The sequence below is a fragment of the Mustela nigripes genome, chromosome 13 (assembly GCF_022355385.1).
Source record: "Mustela nigripes isolate SB6536 chromosome 13, MUSNIG.SB6536, whole genome shotgun sequence".
Classification (NCBI taxonomy): Eukaryota; Metazoa; Chordata; class Mammalia; order Carnivora; family Mustelidae; genus Mustela; species Mustela nigripes.
In genome coordinates this window covers 83,655,418-83,679,852 of record NC_081569.1, presented here as the reverse complement: position 1 = coordinate 83,679,852, position 24,435 = coordinate 83,655,418, and the positions used below count along the sequence as shown (strand labels likewise).

Below are 24,435 nucleotides of genomic sequence, written 5' to 3'. Positions count from 1 at the left end.
GAAAAAGGCATTATAGAATGAAGAGCAAATGACCAGAGGCTAAAGAGAATGAATTGCTCCTTTTCCTCCAACTCAAATCATTGGGTGGTAAGTAAAAGTTGCCAATAAGCTTCTGATATCTTGGCCAGTTTATCACAGAGGACATTAAGTGATTCAGTGTGAGTAGGAGAAAATCTGTACAGGATGAGATAATATCAGAAATGGGAGAAGGGGTTTAGAAACAACATGAGCAGCCTAGGCCTCGATGCATCGATTCTGCTGTTGGGGGACTTGGAACGTGAGGTGAGGAGTAGCAAAATGGATATGGGAAGCACTTGTTGCCCAGGTTAAATGGGGTAGCTGGCCCACCAGAATGTAGGCTTCATTCTGCCTTGAGTTCCCTAAGTATGGATTCAGTCTCCAAAAACAAATGCAATTGGTTATGAAAAGATATTATGTTTTATTTAATCCAAAAAAGGTCAATTTGTTGACATGCAAACCAACGGGACCAAACAGGACAAAGTGGCTCCTGCCACTGTGCATGCAGGAGCACTGCTCTGAACAAGCATCGACCGAAGAGCTCTGATGCCAACCAGAGGGCACCCACACACTAGTTCAGCATGGGGTAGAGTCTTTACGTCTTACGGTGAAGGCACAGCCATTTGGTTGGCACTTCATAGGTGTATCTTTCCACCGTGTCTTCATCATATGGTATGTGCCATGAGTCTCCAGTTGTCTGCACCACTGTGTTGTAACTGGGGATATGCTGTTGAATTTAAAAGGGAACCAAACATTGAGAACAACACTGAGGGGTTACCTGGCCATTTCCCTTTCTTTTCTGACAACTTTTTGTTTGCTTCAGGATTATTCTCTCTTACTTAACAAGAGCAACTAGCTCTATGAAGATGAACCCTAGTATTAGGGGTTCCTTTTTTGGGGGTGAGTTCATTTTTGAGGTTAAAGATTCTCTGTAGGAGTATTATTACATTTATAGGTGATAGTATCCCTTTACTTGCCTTTATCAGTTTTCCATGTGAGAGAAAAATTTCATATACGCAAACGTAGAGAAATGGTATGATGAACTCCCAGGTACCACCCAGCTTCAACCATTATCAACACATGGCTAAATTTATTTCATCCTACCACCCCCGAAGATTACTATGAAGCAAATCTCAGATATTGTATCACTTCTTCTGTAATAGTCAATATGTACCTTTAAGAGATAAGATCCATTTTATAAATATAAATTCAATACTATTATTACACTTAAGAGTTAATTCCTTTCCATCAGATATCTACTAGTCACATTTCCCCAAGTATTACATGTGCATACATATATTTTACAGTTGATTTTTTTGAACAACAGTTGAAATTAGGTTATTACTAAATTATCTCTTAATTTTAAATAGAGCTTTACTTTTCATCTCTATTCTTGTAATTTTTTGTTGTTGAGAAAACCAAGCCAGTCATCCTGTATCATTTCCTATAGTCTTGATTATTTGTATAGATCTTTTGTTTTGTATGTTTTTGACCACTGGACCACATTTATCATTCACTAGTGTATTTTTCTATAATAACTTGCCTTTGGATTTTCTCCCTTCACTTTCACCCAGAGACATTCCTTAAATTTGCAGGAATCTAAACTAGAATCAAAGGAGAACTCAGCTGAGACCATGCTGCAGAAGTGGATTAACAGGAAAAAGGAGTTGCTTAGCAGAAATATGATGAAGCATAAAGGATAAGGAAGGTTCAGCTACTGCAAGTATCAGGAAAATAAAAAACATGTATGAAAATAAAAAACAAGTTATAATCCGTGACATAATTGAAGTCACAACTGATGACATTGCAGATGTTTTCACTATGTCAATTAATGTGGGGCTGATCTATGAAAACTTTTGCCCTGGCAAACTTTCTGTTTCCAGGAACTGGCTAATTCCAAGTACCAACCTAAAGCTGAGAAAAACCAAGCAATTAAAACCTCCAATGAGTCACAACATTCTTTGACTATACCAGCCTTTGTTGACATTATATGGAGAACAGATAACAAACCTGAAAGGTTATTTTTGATCTTGTAAGCCTATTAACAATTGCTAGCTGATGTCCCTGCTGCCACTTGAAGAAGAGACGCTGGGTCTTGGCATTACGCAGACAGGCCTTGTGGTCCCGCATCAGATCTTTTGTGATGAACTTGCAGTGGTTCCCCGAGTGTAGTGTGGCATACAGAAGGAACGGATCATCCTCTGAGCTGAGCCAGGCAGGAGAAAGAAGACAATCAAGCACAGCCCCAGGGAGGCAGAGGATACCATTCTTAACCATGATTCTTACTTCTTATTCTGCTTTCCTCAGAGGTACTCTGCATTCTTTCTTTCTTTTTTTTTTTTTTTAGATATTATTTAGTTATTTATATGAGAGACAGAGAGTGAGTGCACAAGCTGGATGGGGGCAGAGGGAGAGGGACAAGCAAACTCCCTGATGAGCAAGAAACACCCCTTACCCCTGCAAAGGAGGAGCCCAGGACCCTGGGATATCATGATCTGAGCTGAAGGCAGATGCTTAACCCATTGAGCCACCCAGGTATCCCAGTGCTCTTATTCTTAAGTGACATAATCCCAGTGATGCTTATAAACCAACCACCTCCAAGTCTTTTGTTAGTAGAAAGCACTATCTAGAACAAAAAATGGAAAGCTAAGGGGAAGGGAATGCAAATGCTCAATTTGGCTAGATTGGGAAATTCTAACAATAATTATCTCTTCACATTCCAAACTTTGTTCTCTGGATGCCCCGGGTGTTGTGCCCATTTGCCTTAGTCACCAGAGAGCACGCCCTTACTTCCTTTCCCTTTCCTCACTCAAATGCAAAAAATGTTCATAATATTAGTAGGACAGGATGACACTTCCCTGCAGCAAAGCTACCAAAAATAATGGGCTGCCTTAAAGCTAAAACTGGTATCTCATAGCAGCTTCTGGGAAGTCACCCAGATCCACACCCGAAGGCATCTCCTACTTTGAGAACAGACTGTGACTCAGACTCTCTAACGGACCCTCAAGCTCAGCACTTCGCACTGGAGGAGGTGTGCTGTGAGAACAGCAGGGGTTGCCTTGGCTCAGGAGACTCGGACTGCAGCATGGGCTAGGTCTTATGCCTTGATCCAAATGACCCAGAGTGGGACCATTTGATGTTTATTTTATAACAAACTTTTTCAAATGAAACGATAAATGACTGGAATCTATCTGCCTTAAAAATCTCTAGGAAAAAGAGAGAGGAAGAGAAAAAAAAATGCAAGGGGTTACATGGGACGAGATGAGAAAAATGATGGTAATCATTGGAGCTGGGTGACAGTTACATGGGGATTTACTATGCTGTTCTCTGGAGTATATGTCTGAAAAGACTTCTTTGGCATGTTAGTGGAAAACAGAATTAAAGTTAAAAACTTAGATATTCAAATCCAAACCATAGAAAGTCACCTGAAAGGACATAATAAATACAAGTCCCAAGCCAGGCATTAGACCAATTTCCATCAAGGGCCTTGGTTTTACCACTGCATTTATCCAATTCCTCCATCTAAGAAAAAGAATAGTGATGATAACAGCACTACAAATATGATTCATGTACTTGGTGCCCTGCCACAGTTTTATATATATTATTTACAGGTATTCTCTCATTTAATCTTCACAATAACCCTGTAGGGGTTACATATGGGGAAGACCCAGAGATGGGAAATACGTTCCCAGATGGGAGGTGGCAGGGCCATGCTCAGAAACTGGGCAGGCCATTTAAAGCCTGTGTTCCTCATGTCTACCCACTGTTGCCTAAAGCGAGGGTGTGAAGGACATTATTGTTGTCTTCTGCTCTTGGGAGACAGAGAAGCCACCCTTTCCGGAGTATGGAAAAGGGCTTACCTAAAGATAAAAGGGATTGGTTTGGGATCTGAATGAGGGCTTAGCCTCCTGCTCCATGTACTGGGAGCCATTTTACCCTTTTAGGAACAAAGAACTTGGGGAATACTGACAAATCCTGAAGCTATCACATTCAGTATAATGAAACCTAGATCAGCTGAGGGACACACATTATCCATGCAAGGTTAGAAATAAACTTTTGTCACCACATAAATCAGATGTAAAACTATGTGCATTTTATTTTTTTTTAAAGATTTTATTTATTTATTTATTTGACACAGAGAGAGAAAGAGAGCCTAAGAAGGCAGAGGGGCAGGCAGAGAGAGAGGAGGAAGCAGGCTCCCCACTGAGCAGAGAGCCGGATGGGGGGCTCGATCCCAGGATTCTGGGATCATGACCTGAGCCGAAGGCAGAGGCTTTAACCCACTGAGCCACCCAGGCGCCCCAAAACTATGTGCATTTTAAAACTTTACATGTACTGTTGAGGATCTGTGCCCCTCCAGAGCTGATGCTTTCTTCTTTATGGACACTGTACCATTTTGTCACTGACCTTATTTAGCATGTTCCTTTGGCTTCTTGAGACACTCACTCACGGCAGCATTCCCTCTATAGTTAGAATAAAATTCACGTTCTCTGCTTGCCTGCCAGAGCCCACAAGGTCTTCTGTACTGTGGTCCCTGCCTTTTCCCTGACCTTGGAACCTACCACTTTTCTTCCCACTGCTACAGCTCATCTGCACTGGTCTGTTTGCTGTCTTCCAACATGCCAAACACACTCCTGGCTCCCTGGCTTTTTGAACACCTGCCATTCCCTCGGCTTGGTATGTTCTTCCATCCACCCTCCTATTTTCTCAAGTGACTCCCTCTCTTTGTATCTGTCCTCTCCCAAAGGCTATTCCTGACCACCCCATCTACTACCCTCTGACCCACCCCCTACCTCATCCTTTCTTACCTATTTACTCTGCTATACTGTCTTCTTAACATTAACCACTGCCTAGAATTACATTATCTTTTTATTTGTTTACCTGTTTATGTTAAGTCCCAAGAAGGGGCAGGGACTTCCTGAACAACCGCTGTTTTCCAAGAACACTGAAGGTGCTCATTTATATAAAATATCTGTTGAATGATCTTTGTAGGACCTTATAGCATGCATTCTGTGTACTCCTCTTACTTCTGACTTTATCTTCCTCCTAGTTCTCCTTTATCCTGATTTCCTCATCTATTTAAATGTATCCTGCTGTAGGAAGTGTATTTTTGTAAGCTGCCTCAAATCCTTTTTTGGATTCATACACATGTACTTAAAAAATGGCGAAAATAGGTAACTACCAAGCAGATGACTTGGGCCTAGGGTAATTCACCTAGTACCTTCAGTACTTACATGTTGTCGGCAAAGAAGCAGCTGGCTTGCTGCTGCACCTTCTTCATCTCATCCTTTCTCCACCTGGAGTGCTGTGTTAGCATGTGCTTTCGGCCCAGGACCAGCAGCTGCAGATTCTGCTTGGCTAGTTGGGAGACCACATCCAAGAGCTAGAAAACACAAAGACAGTCAAGGGAAGACTCTCAAAGTGGAGTAGCTCCTCCAGCTGCTAGTCTCAATGGTAAAACACTCTTTTCTGGTAAGGGGTGAAAAAATGTTCCTTAAAATAATTTTCTATCTTTGTAAGCCTGAAGAAAAGGTTTCCTTATTACAAATAAATGTCTACCACCTGCCTACTAGTCAGGCTACATTTCAGTGGGTCTAGGGGGTATTTCTAAGCAGAGACAGGATGAATTGTTTTTCAAGTGCGTACGACAGAGTCCACTGGGATAGACAGAGGGAGATTCAAGGAGGATGCATTTTAGTCTCCGCCCTGTTTCAACCAAAATATCTCAGCTTTTGTATATTTATATCATATTCTGCATAAGTTTCCACTTGAATAAAGGGTTCTCTCTCTCTCTCTTTTTTTTATACAGTTTGTATATGCCTGGACTAGATTGTGTCTTTTCAGCCAACTTTTCTATGCCATGATTCTGGTGAGACTGCTATCTTTCACTGAAATCCTTTTTTTCCACTCAAAGATCAGTCAATTTCTATTCTCTAGCTCCTTTTCAGTGAATTTACTCCCATTTTCTCTACTTCCCACCCATCTTGTGTGCACATAATTGCCTCTCAAAAGTCTGGATTTTTAACAAATCTAGTAACTTGGTAAGCTTGCTTATATTCAATCTTTCATAAGAAGTCCATAGATTACTTTTATTTACAACTTACTAAACTAAGCTATAAATGGATATTACTAAGTAAAATAAAAGTTAATGAAAAATTAAGTTACTAATATTGTATCAGAAATACAGAAGTTCTTTATAACAGTTTCTAAGCCTATGAAATCAGGAATTGAAAGTCACTGAAGAAATCATTAATATTCTTGAGTCTTGGTTGGAAAAGGCACTGATTTTATTATTATTATTTTAAAAGGATTTTATTTACTTATTTGACAGAGAGATCTGTCTCTCTGTCAGGCAAAAGTAGAGGCAAAGGGAAAGGGAGAAGCAGGCTCCCCACTCAGCAGCAAGCCTGATGTGGGGCTCTATCCTCAGACTTGGGGAACATGACCTGAGCTGAAGGCAGACGATTAACCGACTAAGCCACCCAGGCATCCGTAAAAAGCACTGATTTTAATCCAGCTTCCCTTAACTCTTAACTTCTTCTCAAGCTTTTTAGGATATTATTTAAAATTCTTTAATCAATAAAACTTCATTCATTTATTTGGTCAGTTGTTAAACATTGCTTTAGCACAAATTATATATTATATCTGTGTAGACTCTCTAACAGTCTAAGAATAAATATAGTTAGGGTCAAATTTTTAATATTACTGTTTGATGCTTTGGATTTATATCATCTATCCTACTCCATTACTAATCTTATTATTTTAGGAAACTGTAGTTGTTTTTATTATCCCTAATTATTAGTTCTAGAATTAAGACAGAGTGGACACAACTTGCCCAATGAATGTGTGCTAATACTTAAGCAGAAAAATGTATCAAGACCAGTGTAAGGCCTCTAAAGCCAAAGCTTTATAACCAGTAATACAGAATTCCTTCCTTCAAAGGTAGGAATAGTGGCTTCTATGTTCATTCAACAGTTGTTTCCCAGGTCTCTCTACATATAAGGCACATGGTAGGTATCTTAGCTTACAAAATTTTGAAAGACCTGGTCCCTGGGGCACCTGTGTGGCTCAGTTGGGTAGGAGTCTGCCTTTGGTTCAGGTCACGATCCCGGGGGTCCTAGGAGGGAGCCCTACATCAGGCTCCCTGCTCAGCAGGAAATCTGGTTCCCCCTCTGTCTCTGCTCACCAGTCCCCTTGCTCTCTCTCTCTCTCTCTCACATAAATAAAATCTAAAAAAAAAAAAAAAAAAGACCTGGTCCCTGTCTTTAGCGAGCCTATTAAGGCTAGGAAAAAATATATGCTGAATCTACATTTGTTAGATGGTTAATAAATATTTTCTGCTTAGCTGACGAATATAGTCAACATCTATTTTTATCTATCATAAAAGTTGCTCATTATCGAAACTTGAAAAATACAGACCAGAAGAAAGACAAAGCAGCAACCACTCATACCCTACCACCTGAAGACTGTTCACATGTATCTACCAGTGGAATAACCATACATTTTCATATAATCTTTAAGCCATCATCTAAAAAGTTAGGCTAGGGCGCCTGGGTAGCTGCTTTCAGCTCGGGTCATGATCCCAGGGTCCTGGGTTCAAGCCCCACATTGGGCTCCCTGCTCGGTGGGAACCCTGCTTCTCCCTCTCCCACTCCCACTGCTTGTCTGCTTGTGTTCCTTCTCTCGCTGTGTCTCTCTCTGTCAAATAAATAAATAATATTAAAAATTTTAAAAAATAAAGTTAGGCTAGTAATCAAAAGCAAACATCTATACTGTAAGGAAGTTTGGCTCTCTGATTCAAATACCTCAAAAGACATTCAGAGAGGTGCATCTCCTTCAGAATGCACACATAACATTCTTTCTTTTTTAAAAGATTTTATTTATTTGAGAGAGAGACAGCATGAGGAGGGGGAGGGGGAGAGGCAAAGAGTGAGAGAACATGGGAGCGACATGCAGACTCCTGCTGAGTGCGGAGGTAGATGCAGGGCTCCATCCTAGATCCTAGAACCCTGAGATCATGACCTGAGAGGAAGTCAGATGCTTAACTGCTTAGCTGAGTGAGCCACCCAGGCACCCCTATAATATTCCTTTCCTTTAGGATTATTTTCAGTGAGCCCAATTACAAAATGGCAACTTGATTCACTAAGAGGAATGACAATTACTTTTAAAATTTTCCATATGAATTCTCACCAAATGAAAGATAGGAAAAAAAAAATTCAAACAATAATTTTTTTTTAATGATTGCTTAAATTTTCATGCAACCGGAAAGACGTGGCTTAAAGAAAAACACAGTTGGGTCTTCAGAGCCATATGCTGCTTTAGATAAACAGCCTTGAGTTTGCTAATATTAAGTTAAAAATAGGGGCCAGAGAAGAACAGAAAAGGATTAGCTTGAACTGCTCTGGGGCACCATCTTGTGGTTTAGAGGTCTCTACCAGCTCTCTATCTGAAACAATGCAAACAAAGGAGTGTAAGTGAAAGACACAGGAAAGAAAGATGTGTATACAGAGTAGAGTACTGGCCTGAAACTCTGTAAGAGTCTAGCTGTGAGCAGACTTCTTCTGGGGTAAATTCCAAGGCTGGATCTAGTGGGCTGGGTCAGAGTCAGAGGTATACTCAGAACAGTAAAGAAAAAGAAAATTTACCTTAATTCTACATTAGATCAAAAATAAAACTGGGAGGGAGTTCCACTTCTAGGAAGATGGGAGTAGATCTACTTTTCCTACCTCTGCCACTAATTACAACAAAAACCCCTAGCCATTATACAAAACATACACAGAAAGACTTTGAAAGTTTGATGTTCCCCCAAATCAAAATGTTTCCAAACACATTTAAGATATAAAATTCAGCACAAGGGTGGCTGGCTGGCTCAGTTGGTGGAGCAGGCAACTCTTGATCTTTGGGTTGTTAATTTTAGCTCCATGTTGGCTGTGAAGATTGCTTAAAAATAAAATTTTTAAAAATTACAGTATAAAATGAGATTTATGCCTATTTTCACCATAAAGCAAAAAAAATTTTTTTTTTGAGAAATTAAAAAAAAAGACTGTGAAAGGTAGAGAGAAAAAAGCAGACTGGCTAGGGACCTGGGGGCATGATGAATGACATAGCAGTGTGTTCCCTGGATTTTCTTTTTGCCTCATATATCCTAGACTTGGAGCTAAAGAAGCCAGAAATCCAGAAATGTCCATGGGTACAGACAAAAAGAGCCCAAGAAAGGCCCGTTTTTCTAGCCAAAGGACCAGGAAAGAGGCCACCTGGCAAGACAGAAAACTTGTTTCAATGATGACACCAGCAGACTGATATTTTGTGTGTGTGTATACATACATACATATAGTATCTGGAGAAGCCATGAAAAATGCTATACAAAGAGATACACTAAAAAAATACTATAGATTAAAAAATAAAATAAAAAACCCACTATAAGTACACCAAAGTGGAATTCTATAAAAAGTTCACATAGCCCATAGGAAGGCAAGAAAAATAAAACAAAAAATAAAATGGCAGGTATAAATCTTAACATTTCAATACTAACATGAAATATATATATATATATTTTAAAGATTTTATTTATTTATCTGACAGAGATCACAAGTAGGCAGAGAGGCAGGCAGAGAGAGAGAGGAGGAAGCAGGCTCCCTGCTGAGCAGAGAGCCCGATGCGGGACTCGATCCCAGGACCCTGAGATCATGACCTGAGCCGAAGGCAGCGGCTTAACCCACTGAGCCACCCAGGAGCCCATGAAATATATTTTTTTAAGATTTTATTTATTTACTTGAGAGAGCACAAGCAAGGGAAGACCAAGCTCCCTGCTGAGCTGGGAGCCTGACGTGGGGCTCAATCCCAGGATGTGGAGATCATGACCTGAGCAAAAGGCAGAGACACTCACTCAACCATCCAACCCACCCAGGTGCCCCCAAATATAAAGGATTTTAATATACCAATTAAAAGAGCCTGGTAGAGGCACCTGGGTGGCTCAGTGGGTTAAGCCTCTGCCTTTGGCTCAGGTCATGATCCCAGGGTCCTGGGATGGAGCAACATATTGGGCTCTCTGCTTGGTGGGGAGCCTGCTTTCCCCATTCTCTTTGCGGGCTGTTCTGCCTACTTGTGATCCCTCTCTCTGTGTCAAATAAATAAATAAAATCTTAAAAAAAAAAAAAAAGAGGCTGGTAGAGTGGGTAAAAACACATGACCCAGCTAATTTTATTGCTTAAAAATAATAAATAACTCATAAGAATAAGAAACTCATTTCACATATACTAATATAGGCTGGTGGAAAGTTAAAGGATGGAATAAGTTAAATCTTATGCAAACTATTGCAAACTATTCATCAAAGCAAATACAGAGGGGTTACATTGATATTAACAACAGAGCTGCAAAAATGTGAAAAGAAAGCAGATAGAATGTAAAGGTGAAATAGATGAATCCACAATTACAGCTGGAGACTTCAATACTCCTCTTTCAACAACTGGCAAATGACCTAGTCAGAAAATCAGCAAGCACATGGAAGAACAGAACAATACCATCCATGATCATGGATCGGAAGACTCTAGACAGTAAAAATGTCAAATCTCTCCAAATTGAAATGTGGGTGTTTAAAGCAATTCCTATCAAAATCCCAGCAAGATATTTTGGTAGATATATAGACAGGATTATTATAAACTTTTATGGTAAGGCGAAGAAGAATAGCTAAGCCAATTTTGAAAAAAAAAAATAAAGGGGGAAGAATCAGTCTACTTCATCTTAAGCCCTATTATAGAGCTAATGTAATCTAAATTCTGAGACATTGGTAGAGGGATGGGCACATAGATCAACAGAACAGAACAGATGACCCAGAAACAGACCCACACAAATATGCCAAGGAAAGATAAACTTTTTAACAAATGGTGCTGAAGCAATTGGACATCCAAAGTAAATAATAAGCCTCTATTTAAATCTCATACCTTATATAAAAAATTCAGTCAAAATGGACCATGGACTCAAATATTAAACAGCTATATAGTTTTAGGAAAAAAACCTAGGAGAAAAATCGTCATGACAGGCTATACAGAGTTCTTAGACTTGGTATCTAGACACTGTCTATAAAAGGAAAAATTGATAAATTGGACTTTATCAAAATTAAAACTGCTTTATGAAAGGCCCTGTTAAAAAGACGAAAAAGAAAAGTTACAGACTGGGAGATAATACCTGCAAACCACATACTCAACAAAGAAGTTTCTAGAACACAAAGAACTCTCAAAACTCAACAGCTAAAAAAAAGCAAACTATCCAAATAAAACATGAACAAAGTCCTTTTGGGGCACCTGGCTGGCTCTGTTGGCAGAGAATGTGAATCTTGATCTTGGGGTCCTGAATTCCAGCTCCACAATGGTGATGGAGTTTACTTAAAAACAAAACAAAACAAAAGAACGCCTAACACCTTGCACTAAAGAAGACATACATGATATACAAGCATATGAAAAGATATCCAACATTATTAGCCATCAGGGAAATGCAAACTATAACCCAATGAGGTGTCACCACACATCTATCAGAATGGCTAAAAAAATAGTAATAACACCAAATGCTGAGACACTGAATCATTCGTATATCACTGGTGGGAATTTAAAATGATACAGCCACTCCAGAAAACAGTTTGGCAGTTTCTTGTAAAACTAAATATGCAACTACCACACGACTGAGTTATTGTATTTCTGGGCATTTATCCCAGAGAAATGAAGACTATGTTTACATAAAAACTTGTGCTCAAATGTTTAACTAGTTATGTTTATTCATAACAGCCAAAATCTGGAAACAATCCAGATGTCCTTCAATAGATGAAGAGTTAAACAAACTGGTACATTCAGATCACAGAATACTAAACAACGATAAAAAGGAACAAATTATTGATACCACAACAACCTGGATTGATGAGGTCAGGCAAGAAGTAGGTATGGCTGTAACAGGGAAACAGGAGGGATGTTGTGGTGATGGACATCGCTCTATCTTGACTGCATCAAGGTCAATATTCTGGTTGTGATAATATAGTTTGCCAAGATGCTATCATTGGAGGAGAGTAGGTAAAAGATACATGGAATCTCCATGCACCATTTCTTACATCTGCAAATGAATCCATGATTATCTCAAAATAAAAAGTAAACAACAACAACAAAAAACAAAACCTTTAAAACCAAAACTGGGACTTCTGGGACACCTGGGTGGCTCAGTTGTTAAACGGCTGCCTTTGACTTGGATCATGATCCCAGGGTCCTGGATTGAGCCCTGCATCAGGCTCCCTGCTCAGCAGGAGCTGAGCTCCCTCTCCCACTCCCCCTGCTTGTGTTCCCTCTCTTGCTGTCTCTCTCTCTGTCCAATAAATAAGTAAAATCTTTAAAAAAGAAAAAATAAATTAAAAAAAAAAAAAAAAAACCTGGGGCTTCTAAGGACAAAGGGGTATGGGACAAATATCCAATGTGTACTGGATAGCCAGAAGAAGATATAAAAGGCAATCTTCTCCTGAAACTATAAGCAGGAAATATATTTAGATGAGAACGATAAGGAAGAATTTTCTTGAGCTCAGGGCAGTCGTGACCACAGAAGCTGCAATCCACTCTGGATTGTTCTAACATGGGAAACCGTGAGATGAGAGGGATAGTTCTGGGCTTGTCTAAGGAGTCTGGAATCTGAGCCAAATAGTAGAACAAACTAAATAGTATGGCTCCTTCTAGAGAATATCTAAAATTCCACATTGACTCCAGAACTTTCTGTGGGTACCTTAAGGCTAACCTGAGATTAGATCTCACAGCTCTTCTCCGTGCCATTGCTCCTTAGGATGTCTAAAGGGTAATTTTCCAAAAACCAGAAGACTAAGAACAAATTTCAGACTAATATTTGATGCAAACATTTTCTGGTTTAAGCTTTCATTCTAACTTGGTTTATCTCCTGCAGGAACAAATAAAAACTTTGTTTTTTGTTTTACTTGTAAGTGACACACTTATTTTTGGCACAAAATTGCTGAAAGGTAGTTCCTGAGCTTAGGGTAAAAATACATTTGGCAGGGCTATAGGTGTTAGAAATAACTGTAGGGATACTCAGGAAGTAGAAAAGCTTCCTGAGAGGTGGTAGAGGCCAATGAGGGCAAGAGCTTTTCTGAGCAATCCTAGACAACAAGTGTAACTTCCTTTCCCTATTCTTAACTTTTACCCCACCGCCTGCAGTCTCTGGCACTTCCTGGGTTGTGTGGACTGTAGATCTTTAAAAGCTCTTAAGCCTTAATATCTGATGTCCACAGAAATTAGTTTTATGCCAGTTCTTCAGCAAGGTAACTATAATCAATATACCTCATATTTAGAATTCTCATTACCAGGGGTGCCTGGGTGGCTCAGTCATTAAGCATCTGCCTTCAGCTCAGTTCACGATCCCAGTGTCCCCCCAGCTGGGCTCCCTGCTGGGTGGGAGGCCTGCTTCTTCCTCTTCCACTCCCCCTGCTTGTGTTCCCTCTCTAGCTATCTCTCTCTGTCAAATAAATAAATAAATAAATAAAATCTTAAAAAAAAAAATTCTCATAATCAGATACTCTGTGGAAAAATTTTGGAAACAACCCAAATGCCCAGCAACAGATGGATAAACAAAATGTGTAAAAGCCTTAAAAAGGAAAAAAAAAATTCTGATAAGTGCTATAACATGGATAAACCTAGAAGACATTATGTTAACATTATGTTAAGACATTAAGCCAGACATGACAGATATTGTACAATTCCAGTTGTATGATGTACCGAGAGTAGTCAAATTCATACACACAGAAAATGTAATGGTTGCAAAGGGTAGGAGTTGGGGGATGAGATTATTTAATGGGTATAGAGTAACTGGAACGTAAGCAAAAAACTAAAAAACACAAAAAAACTGGTTATCATAAATTTTGCACTATGTACATTTTGCCACAATAGAAGTTTTACTACTGAAATCTAAAAATACAAACAAAAGTAGGTAAAATAGCATAATGAGCTGCTGGGGGGTCTGTCACCAGCTTTGATAACTATCAGCTGCAGGCCAGTCCAATTTCATCTGTCTCCCCACCTAGATTATTCTCCCTTTCAGATTATTTTGAAACAAATCCTAGACATCATATCATTTCATCTATAAATATGTCAGAACATACATCTAAACATAAGGATCCTTAGAAAAAATAGGCACAATGTCATTATCATCCTAAAATATTAACAATAATTCCTTAATATCAAATACACAGTGTACATCTGAGTCATCATTTTTTTTTTAGTTTTCAAAAAATATGAGGATCTAAAAAGGCTCCATATATTGCAATTGCTTGATTGTAAAGAAATGTTGCTGTTGTCCTAACAGAATTTCCCACCCTTAGATTTTGCTGACTACATCCCTATGGTATCGTGTAACATATTCTCTGGTCCTCTGTTTTTCTTATAAATTGGTAGTTGGATCTAGAGACTCGATCAGATTCAGGGATTTTTTTGGATGTGCACTTACGTGTGTGTGCATGCGTATGTGTGTGCGTATGTACACATGCTTAAATCTGTGGCCTGATACAGTGAAAACTCCAGTTCATTCATCAACCATTAAAGAGTACTTCTCTGCCAGCCAAGAACAGGAGGTACTGGAGATACAGACAGAAACACATAGTCATCCCTAACCTCCAGGAGTTCGTGATCGAATGACTATAATATAATTTAACAAGTGCTAAGAGGGAGGACAAGGGATGAGCACTTAAATCACATGGGGGGTGGGGAGGGCAGTCTAGGAAGTCTCCACAGAGGAAGCAACAGCTGAGGTTTCAGATGAATTATCTGGGCAAGGAATGGGAATGCCATGTTGAAGGTGGAAGGTCTTTATAAGTACACTGAATTCGAGGAACTGCAAGCTGTCAGATGCAATTCACGCAGAAGTGTGCGATGACAGTGAGAAATGCCAGAAAAAAAGGCCGGAATGAATACAGAGGTCAGATCACAAAGGTCCTTGTAAGCTGTGATAAGGAATCTTTTCCCACCTAAAGGCAATGGGGGTAAAGCAAAGGATTGAAAACAGGAGCATGAATGACTCCCAATTTAGAGTGATCAAAACTGTAAACTGCAAGAAGGCTGAGCAAGGAGATCAAGTAGGGGGCTTCTGCGGTAATTAAAGTAAGAGACGAGAACGGAGGCCGGGGCAGTGAAGACAGAAAGAAGAGAGCCCTCTGAGAGTTAGTAGAGCAGAGCTGATCAGACTTAGTCATTGATTTCATGTGGGAAATGAGGAGAGAGAAAAACCAAGGAAGACTGGGACGACGGGACAAACGACGGTAGCAAGACAGAGAAGAAAAGCTCACGATACGCCCAGGCTGGAGATATCCAGTGGGCAGCCAGTGACAGGACTCTACTATTTAGCAGAGGGCTCTGGGCTGGAGATAACGATGTGGAGCCATTCGGAGTAGATGAGGTATCACAGGAAGGATACAGACTTACAAGGGAATAAAGCTGAGGATGAAACATGAGGAATATTCTTTTCTAAAGAGTAGAGTGAAGAGAAAACAATTTAATGTAAACTGAGGAACAGCAAGAGATGAAAGGAGAACCAGGAGACGGAAGTCTCTCAGAAAGACTATGAAGGACAGGATAAGTATCAGTGCTTACAGAGACACCAAAGCTCGGCCTGCAGCCTGGAGGAGTCATTTTGATGACACCACGGGGGCAGGAGTGAGATTTCAATTGGTTCCCTAAACTACATACGCTCATAGTTTGCTTTGTCCAGAGAGACTCTGGCTTACAAGCACTGCTCTATTTTGCTTACCAAAAATAACAATCAATTCTGCTTTTTCATTTCAGAAACTGTGTCCTCTTTGGAATTTCCAACTTCCAGAAGTTTCACTGTGAAGGGAGAAGGTGTTTGATATTTTTTTGTTTTGTTTTGTTTTTAAAGAGGGAAGAGACTTGACAATATTTATACTCTGATCAGAAAAAGTCAGCGGCAAGCTAAAAGCTGAAGATACAGGCATAGAGGGGATGATTGTTGGAGCCAGTTTCCCGAGAAAACAGGCAGAGAATCTAGAGAACAGGTGAGAGAGAGAACACCTCTAGCACAAAGACCGATTTGAGCAGAGATAAACTGGTTTTGACTGTGCGGGGTGTGGGGGTGCGGGTGTGTGTGTGTGTGTGTGTGTAAACACGAGCTCACTCCTCCTGACAGCTTCCATTTTCTGTGTGTTGCAGGAGGTGAGTCATTGGTAGAGGGACGGTGTGGGGGAGAGAGAGAGGGAGGCTTGAGGGCAAAGGCACGGAGGAGATACAGCTGGTGTGAGGATGGAAGTGGGAGCCGGCTGCAGGCTGCAGACGCGCAGAGCAAGCCAGTCAGCGTAAAAAGCCAGGAGAGGGCGGAAGCCAGAAGTGCCTAGAGGCAGCAGGAGTGGGGACAGGTGGGAGGTTTTCAGCACTCAGCATCCTGGCTGAGGGAGAGGCCGGGTGAGTAAGTATTGTCCCTTGCTCCACATTCACCTTTGGTCAAAGTGGAATCATAATCGAACCAGCAGTCATCTAATATCAGTCTCCTGATTTGCTACAGAAGATACCATTCCAAATTTACAGGATAGAATAGTATAGGATCTGTGGGTAGGGGGTCCAGGCCTGAGTCAGGAATTTCAAATTCCTGTTTCATTTATTTGCTCAGACTGCTTTATTTTTAAAATGTGAAATCAGGTGCCCTCTCACCCTCTCCCCTCTACCACTATCCTTAACAGTATTATGAACGTTTCTCTCTCAAGTCATTCTCAACAAAAACATAAAATGACATCACAGCCGCATACAATTCCTATATGAAAAGCTCATTGGAAAAAGGATCTCAAAACCATGTGGCTTGCGGGGTACTTAGGAGATGATAAGTTTAAGTCAAAAGCAGAGAAGAGAAAGCAAGAAAAGTAAACAAAGGTTCTTTGGATCCTTTTCTTTCATGTACATTAATTTTGACAATTATTCCCCCTCAAATTAATTAATTTTGACAATTTTGAGAACATAAAATCAGTTTAGAGATGCAATGATCGATGAAACTCTATAGGAGCAATGTTCTCATAGACTCAGAAGACTATAAACACAATGTTTATAAATTGACACACTGTGCTCTCCACAAAGTTTGCAGCAGAAAAAACAATGCAAGTCATAACTTACACTACAACAGTGGAGTTTTCTACTTGTTTCTGTGTTCCTAACATCTTCAGGTGAGCTCATAACCAGTTTCACTTCTCTTCTTTGTCTTTGTAACACTGTTCTCTTGAGCTAAGTTTCAGGAAAAGAATTCCTGCCCTAGAGATCGTGCTCAGGTGACTGTTACATTTTTCTATGTACCTCTGAATGCCACCACGGAAGAGTGCAGAAAACCCACCAAAGTTGTGGCTCAAGGCTTCTTGTCACATTTTCATTTGCCAGCTACTTACGGGTGGGGTCTAGACCTCAGTTCTACCTATGACAGCTGCTGCTGCTGCTTACAGAGAGAGAGACAGAGGGAGAAATCATTCTTTACTTAAAGAAGATTAATGAATTTCATTGCTGGAACTGTTCAAGAGCTATATACCAGGTAAGGTCTACATTAACACTTGATGAAAATAGGTACTTGGAAGAAGATGAAAAAAGGAAATGTTTTAGAGAAGCAACAGAAGCTGGGGTGAGGTGAGGGAAGGAAACTTCTCTGGGTGGTATTCCAGAAGTGGAAGCTTCAAAAGCCTTGTGGCGGAGTTTCAGAGAGGAGAGGCTGTGACTGAACCAGAGTCCTGCTCCCATCTCTGGGACCATGTACTCTGAACGCAGAAGATTTAAAACTTTAGTGACTGATTGACTCCATAAAGTTCTTCAAATCTCTTGGAAGGAAGTATGTACACAAAATACTATCACTTTATTATGACATCATAAATGATCCCACTATATCACATTAGACTCACCATGTCCTATATCCTGCTTTCGTCAGTCTCTGGTATTTTGGGGAGATTTCAATGATCTCATGTTGTCTTTAGTCAATGAAACAATTCTACTGAGGAAGAGAAATGCCCTTCCTGACTTGGGAACATCCTGTCAAGTGTGGGATGTGTTTCCTGCGTACCGTTTCTCTCTGATGCCATTAGCACCCACACAGTTGTCCAGCCTTTTAGAGAATGATTAAATTGGCCAAGATGGATTTCCCCATCTCGCTGAGAGTCAGCGCTGTCTAGAAGACAGAAGATTTCACTCCTGACTCATAGAATGACTTTTCTCCCAACATTTACACACATTTTTTGGTCTTTTTAGTTTCTCTGTAAGATATTTGCATTTCTTTTATCACAGTGAGGCAGAAAAGGACAGTATTTTGAAGACTGAAAACTAATTTCAGGAAGATTAAATTAACTTACTTTGATGCATTTTAATTTCTACTTTCAAAGTTTATTAAAAATTTCCTCCAGGGTTCCAGATCCAGTTCATGTATGGGGGGTAATCTGCTCACAGTGGTAAAGAATGTAAATACGTTCAGGCCCACAGGTACCATTTAATGACTAGAGGAGATAGCATACGATGAGGGGACTGTGGAGGCTTGGAAATTTGTGTAGTCTTTCCTTGACTGCAGTGATTCACATAACTTCTGTTTTAGCACAGAGCCACATACAACAGTGCACTGCTACTATTGACTTTGTTTTCTGGAACAATCCTGTCAGTTCAAAATAGACAAAAGACCTAGGAATATAAAAAGATACCTTGGGTATCCCCAGTTAATGTTTCAAGTCATCTCTATAGCTCTGCAGTGGAAGGGCTTATACAGTAAATAAAATTGAAAAGAGACATAAAAGAGACTTTTCCAATTTATAGCTAGTATTTAATAGTATAGTAATTAAGAGCAACAAGCTTTGATGTCAGGCTGCCTAGGTTTGAATTTTGGTTCCACTATATCAGAACTGTGTGACCTTAGGAAATGCAGATTTCCTCTTTGGGCTTGTTTCATCATTGGTAGAATGGAGATACAAATTGGGTTATTATGAGGATCAATGTAGATGTATTTAGCTACACAGCACATGGAAAAGTACTTAGTAAGAACTATCTATTATTAGAAAGTACAGCGTGGATTAGTACATTTAGACCTCTCAAACCTCGCTGTATCCACCCCTCCCTCCCCTCCCCAAAAAGGAAAGAGAATCAAAATGGAAGAAAAAGAGAGATTCTCACAGACTTCGCTGATTTTTGTGTTAATCTCTCTGTCAACACTTGTTAATAGTGAGGAGAACATAAGCTTTGAGGTTAAGAAGACACACACAATCTAATATTAATCCCAATTGAAATCCCAGTAAAACTGTAATACAGAGCCTTGTAAAATGACAAACCCACAAGAACTTGGAGAACAAGAGGGGAGATAGCCGCAACAAAATCTGGAAGCTGGAAAGGAGATGGACAGGTGGCCACTAACCTTGCAGATACAACAAAGTCAGATTTGGAGAGGGGTAAGCTAAGAACCAACTTAATTTCTCAAAACAATCCAGAACTAAAAGCAAAGGAGGCATACTAAATGGAAGTCTAGCTCCTACCTCTGGAGAACTGGGTAAAAGCTATTAAAGCAATATCAGAGTCCTAAATTTGCTTTCCAATCCCACATCCATATTGATTCTGCTGGGGCGGGGGTAAGAAGTCTAAAGGCTCATTACCTGCATGTGGTGGTTCAAAGGATCTCTAGATTATAGTACCAAGCTCATTTGACAGTGTGTCCCCCATACTGAAAATAGGGATTACGTGAATATATGCGTATTGAAATTAGAATGTAGAGAAACTCAGACCTGTCTCCTTCCTTGGCTCTCAGAAACACTGGCACTGGTGAGGCCTTTACCCAGCAGGCAAGAGACTGGAAACATGCCTTTGGGGAATCTGACCAGGCAAAGGAAAAAACCCTAGAGATACTAATTGGGAATTCCCCAACATATGGCCAACCCAGATCACCCTGCTGTGAAGTCAACAGTCAATAACCCCACCTACACAGAGCTTCTAATCAGCTGTTATGTTTAGATTATGTTTAATCATAAGCAGATAGCAAAGAATCATCACAGGGTGGAGAGCCTGTGAAATGGAAGAGTCTAAAACAAATAAGGAAAATAAATAAGCAAAAGCCTATATATAAAGGAAGAAGGTCCAAATCCCATAAAAACCTATCACTAAAATCCTACGAGATAATGGGGGGCCTGAGTGGCTCAGTTGCTTGAGCCTCTGACTCTTGATCTCAGGATCATGAGCTTGAGCCCCTAGTGGGGCTCCGCATTAAGCAGGGAGTCTGCTTGAGATTCTTTCCCTCTGCCTCTCACTCTGCATGTGTGTGTGTGCATGCATTCTCTAAAAATAAATAAATCTTTAAAAAAATCCTATGAGACCATGCATTCATTAAGCTTTTTTTTTTTTTTTTTTTTTTAAAGGAAGAAAATAAAGGGTTCTTAGGAATTAAAACATGGCTGCTACCAGGAATTTAAAAAAAAAAAAAAATTGGGACGCCTGGGTGGCTCAATTGGTTGGACGACTGCCTTCGGCTCAGGTCATGATCCTGGAGTCCCGGGATCGAGTCCCACATCAGGCTCCCAGCTCCATGGAGAGTCTGCTTCGCTCTCTGACCTTCTCCTCGCTCATGCTCTCTCTCACTGTCTCTCTCTTAAATAAATAAATAAAATCTTTAAAAAAAAAAAATCAACAGAGGGGTAGGAAGAGAATATGGAAAAGACTTCCCTTGGGGCACCTGGGTGGCTCAGTGGGCTAAAGCTTCTGCCTTCAGCTCAGGTCATGATCCCAAGATCTTGGGATCAGGTCCTGTCGGACTCTCTGCTCTGCTCATTAGGGTGCCTGCTTCCCCCTCCCCCACACCGCCCCCACCTGCTTCTCTGCCTACTTGTGATCTCTGTCAAATAAATAAATAAAATCTTAAAAAAAAAAAAAGAAATAAAGAAAGAAAAGAAAAGACTTCCCAGAAAAGGAGCAAAGAGATAAAAAATAAGAAATTTATAGGACCAGCCTAGGAGATCTAACATCTGAATAAGAGAGAGAGAGTAAGGAAGGGAGGGAGGGAACAAACAGGGAAAACAGAGAGAATTCATCAACGAAATAGTCAAAGAACATTTCCTAAAACAGTAAGATAGTGAGTTTTTAGAATGAAATAGTCCATGGGATTCCTGGGTGGCTCTGTGAGTTGTGTCTGCCTTCGGCTCAGGTCATGATCCCAGGGTTCTGGGATTGAGCCCCATATCATCAGGCTCCCTGTTCAGTGGGGAGTCTGCTTCTCCCTCTCCTCTGCCCTTCCCCCATGCTTCTGCGCTCTCTCACTCTCTCTCTTTCTCTCAAAAAAATAAAATCTTTTCTTTTTTTTTTAAAGAACTAAATAGTCCATTGCATACTCAACTCAATGAATGGCAAACAGACCATATCAAGTCATGCTACTGTAAAAGCTTAGAACACTGGAGACAAAAAGACAATTCCAAAAGCTTCCGGAAAGAAAAAAGCAGACCATATAGAAAAGATCAGGCATCAAAACGTCTTCAGATTTCTGTCCTTCCCATAAGCAGCCTGAGGTGATCTTTGAATATGGTTCACTACTCACTTGACCCAGAAAGCCCTACAAAATCATGCAAACCAAAAGGTTCAAATCTTCGCGTTCACTTTAAGAACACATGTGAAATTGCCCAAGCCATCAAGGGTATGCATATCTAAAAAGCCACCAAGTATCTGAAGGATGTCACTTCATTTGCAGAAGAAATGCATATCATTCCATCACTACAATGGTGGAGTTGGTAGGTGTGCCCAGGCCAAAGTGTGGGGATGGATGAAGGGTGGGTGGCCCAAAGAGTGCTGAATTTTTTACTGCACATTCTTAAAAATGCAGAGTCACACTGAACTTAAGGGTTTAGATGTAGATTCTCTGGTTACTGAGCACAGCCAGGTGAACAAGCCCCCAAGATGCAGCATTGAACTTACAGGGCTCACGGTCAGATTAACCCAACAGGAGCTCTCCTGCCACACTGAGATGCTCCTTACTGAGAAAGAGCAGACTGTCCCTAAGCCAGAAGAGGAGGCTGCACAGAAGACAAAGATATCCCAGAAGAAACAAAAATTACGGCTCGGGAGTCAATTCTGCATAAAATAAATGCAAATAACAGTAAGAAAAAAAAAGTTTTCAGATTTCCAACACTGCAAACAAAGTACTGTCTTCAAAATTCTGAAAGAATGTTTCTAACCTAGAGATCTATTTTCAGCCACTCTTTCATATATAAGAATAATACAAAGACACTTTCAGACATGGATGCCTTCCAAAATTTTACCTCCCACACACCTTCCTTAGGAAGCTCCTGAAGAATGTTTTCTACCAGACACTAAACCAGGAAAGAGGAAGGCAGGAAATAGGAGAGAGAATGGGAAATGCATGAAGGATGGTCAAGAGTGGTTCCAGAATAAGGGCTGTGTATAAGAACCAGAGGGCAATTGGTCAGGATTAGAAAGTGCCTTGAGAGATGCCCACACTAGGGACAGTCATCACCATGATCCCCACTGCCATGACATTAGCATTTTCACTGGAGAATCAAGTGCCTGTGTGAGCTCGTACTTGGCTGTCTTAAGCAAAGTCTGGAGTTACTATACTCCCACTCCTTGCCTTGCTGCCTGGATCAGTGAAGACTTACATTTTACTGAAAAGGCAAGAACATTTTACTTTGATCTACTCTTAAAAACTGGAGGAAAGCCACATGAGTTTAGAGGCAGTAAACAGCAGCCTGTGATGTTTGACCATATTTCTGTCCAATGTTGTACAACTCATTCAAACTACAACTCTGCAAGATGTCTTCGCTGTGGTAAAAACCTCTGTTTCCTAAGACTCATGCATAACCCTAAGCCCTTACCTCACCAGAAGGGACTCTAAGGAGCTCTCAGAGAAGCCATGAACCAAAGATTCTGTTCACCTTCTCTGGGCGGGGGGAGTTGTCATCTAACAGCGACAATACTTGTCTTTCCTCACATGCCTAGGGCTGAACTTGCACTCAGGTTTTTCAAACCTAAACAAAGAAAGGCAAGGATATTACACTGTACTCAGGCTGTGGGCATGGGGGAAGAAGAGGTTAGCAGGAGGAAGAAAAATAAGTTAGGGCACATAGAGAGCGTTTTAATTTAATGGTAGGTACAGGAGAATTAGTTTTATTATTACTCTGTACACTATATATTTACATTTAAGTGTTCTTTATGACATGTTACATACACACCAGAGGCTTTGTAAAATGAATCAGACAAAGGTCCTAATATTCTATCATTTTTGAGGTACAAAAGAGCAAACTCATATGTTTAAATTAATATCAGTACGGGGGTGCGTGGGTGGCTCAGTAGGTTAAGTGTCCAACTCTTGGTTTTGGCTCTGGTCATGATCTTGTGGTCCTGGGATCAAGCCTCGTGTCGGGCTCTGGCTCAGTGTGGAGTCTGCTTCAGATTTTCCCTTCCCCTCTGCCCCTCCCTGCTCACGAATGCACACGCTCTCTCTCAAATAAATAAATACACCTGATCTTAGCCAAAAGGCCAAGAAGCGATCCATCGAACGAATAAATAAATAAATAAAATGTTAAGAACAAAACAAAACAACTAACAGTTCAGGCTCAGCAATTTACCTGTGGCCTTGAGGCAAGTCAAGAGCCCAAGTTTCTCCATTTGCAAGACACAGAGTGAAAAAATACAACAGCGAATTTCTTTGATGTAATGAAGTCTCATAACTGCGTAACTCTCATATTATGTATGCCCAATATAGTAATTCCTGTCCTCTAAAAGATAAAATGTGACACTAATGGGGGAAATTCCTTTGTGTTTCCCAGAGAAAAGATCCAGAAAATATTACATTCACATAACTATAGTTTAATATAATGTAACAAGGAGAACTTAGGAACAGTTTTTAGAAATCCCCAAACCATCACATTTCCCTCACTTCTGCTTTTTTTAGCAGAAATGGGGGCACAGAAACTGGAAATGACAGGAAGCAATAATGGGAATGTGATTTGAGGGAGGGCTGTGAGAGGAAGAATTAGATATAAAATGAGACAACTGTGCTCACTATTCTCTTATCAAGGCAGAGATATGGGTGGATGGAGTTGATTCTTGGTGGAAGAGCTATTTTGAGGCTCTTTTTCCAAGTACATAGATTAAAAATTCATGTAAACTAAAAAGAAGACTCTTCCACTTTTCTCCCGTTAGCTATAATTTACTAGGCAATTCTAATGGGTCAGAAGCACTTTAAATGTCTTCATATACATCATCATTTCATCCTCACAGATGTATTATGATTCTGGTATCATTATTACCACCCTGCTCCTAATGCCTTTTTACAAATGAGGTAACAGAGGCTCAGTAAGGTTAAGAAAATAGCTCACAGTCACAGGCCAGTAAAAAGCAGAGCCAGGTTTCAAACCTACATTAATCCTAACCATTCTCTGAA

At 40.3% G+C, this 24,435-nt stretch overlaps 1 protein-coding gene across 2 annotated transcripts in view; it reads right to left on the bottom strand.

Annotated features, from left to right (window-relative positions):
• Positions 1-419: 419 nt before the first annotated feature.
• The window catches only part of PRORP (protein only RNase P catalytic subunit), a 140,395-nt gene continuing 116,379 nt past the window's right edge, over positions 420-24,435 (bottom strand). For both annotated transcript variants that reach the window (XM_059373073.1, XM_059373074.1), the window contains 3 exons: positions 5,253-5,401; positions 2,029-2,224; positions 420-745 (listed from right to left, as the gene is read on the bottom strand). In XM_059373073.1, coding sequence (XP_059229056.1) covers positions 614-745; positions 2,029-2,224; positions 5,253-5,401 — 477 coding nt within the window. In that variant the 3' untranslated portion in view covers positions 420-613. The remainder of the gene's footprint in view (positions 746-2,028; positions 2,225-5,252; positions 5,402-24,435) is intronic.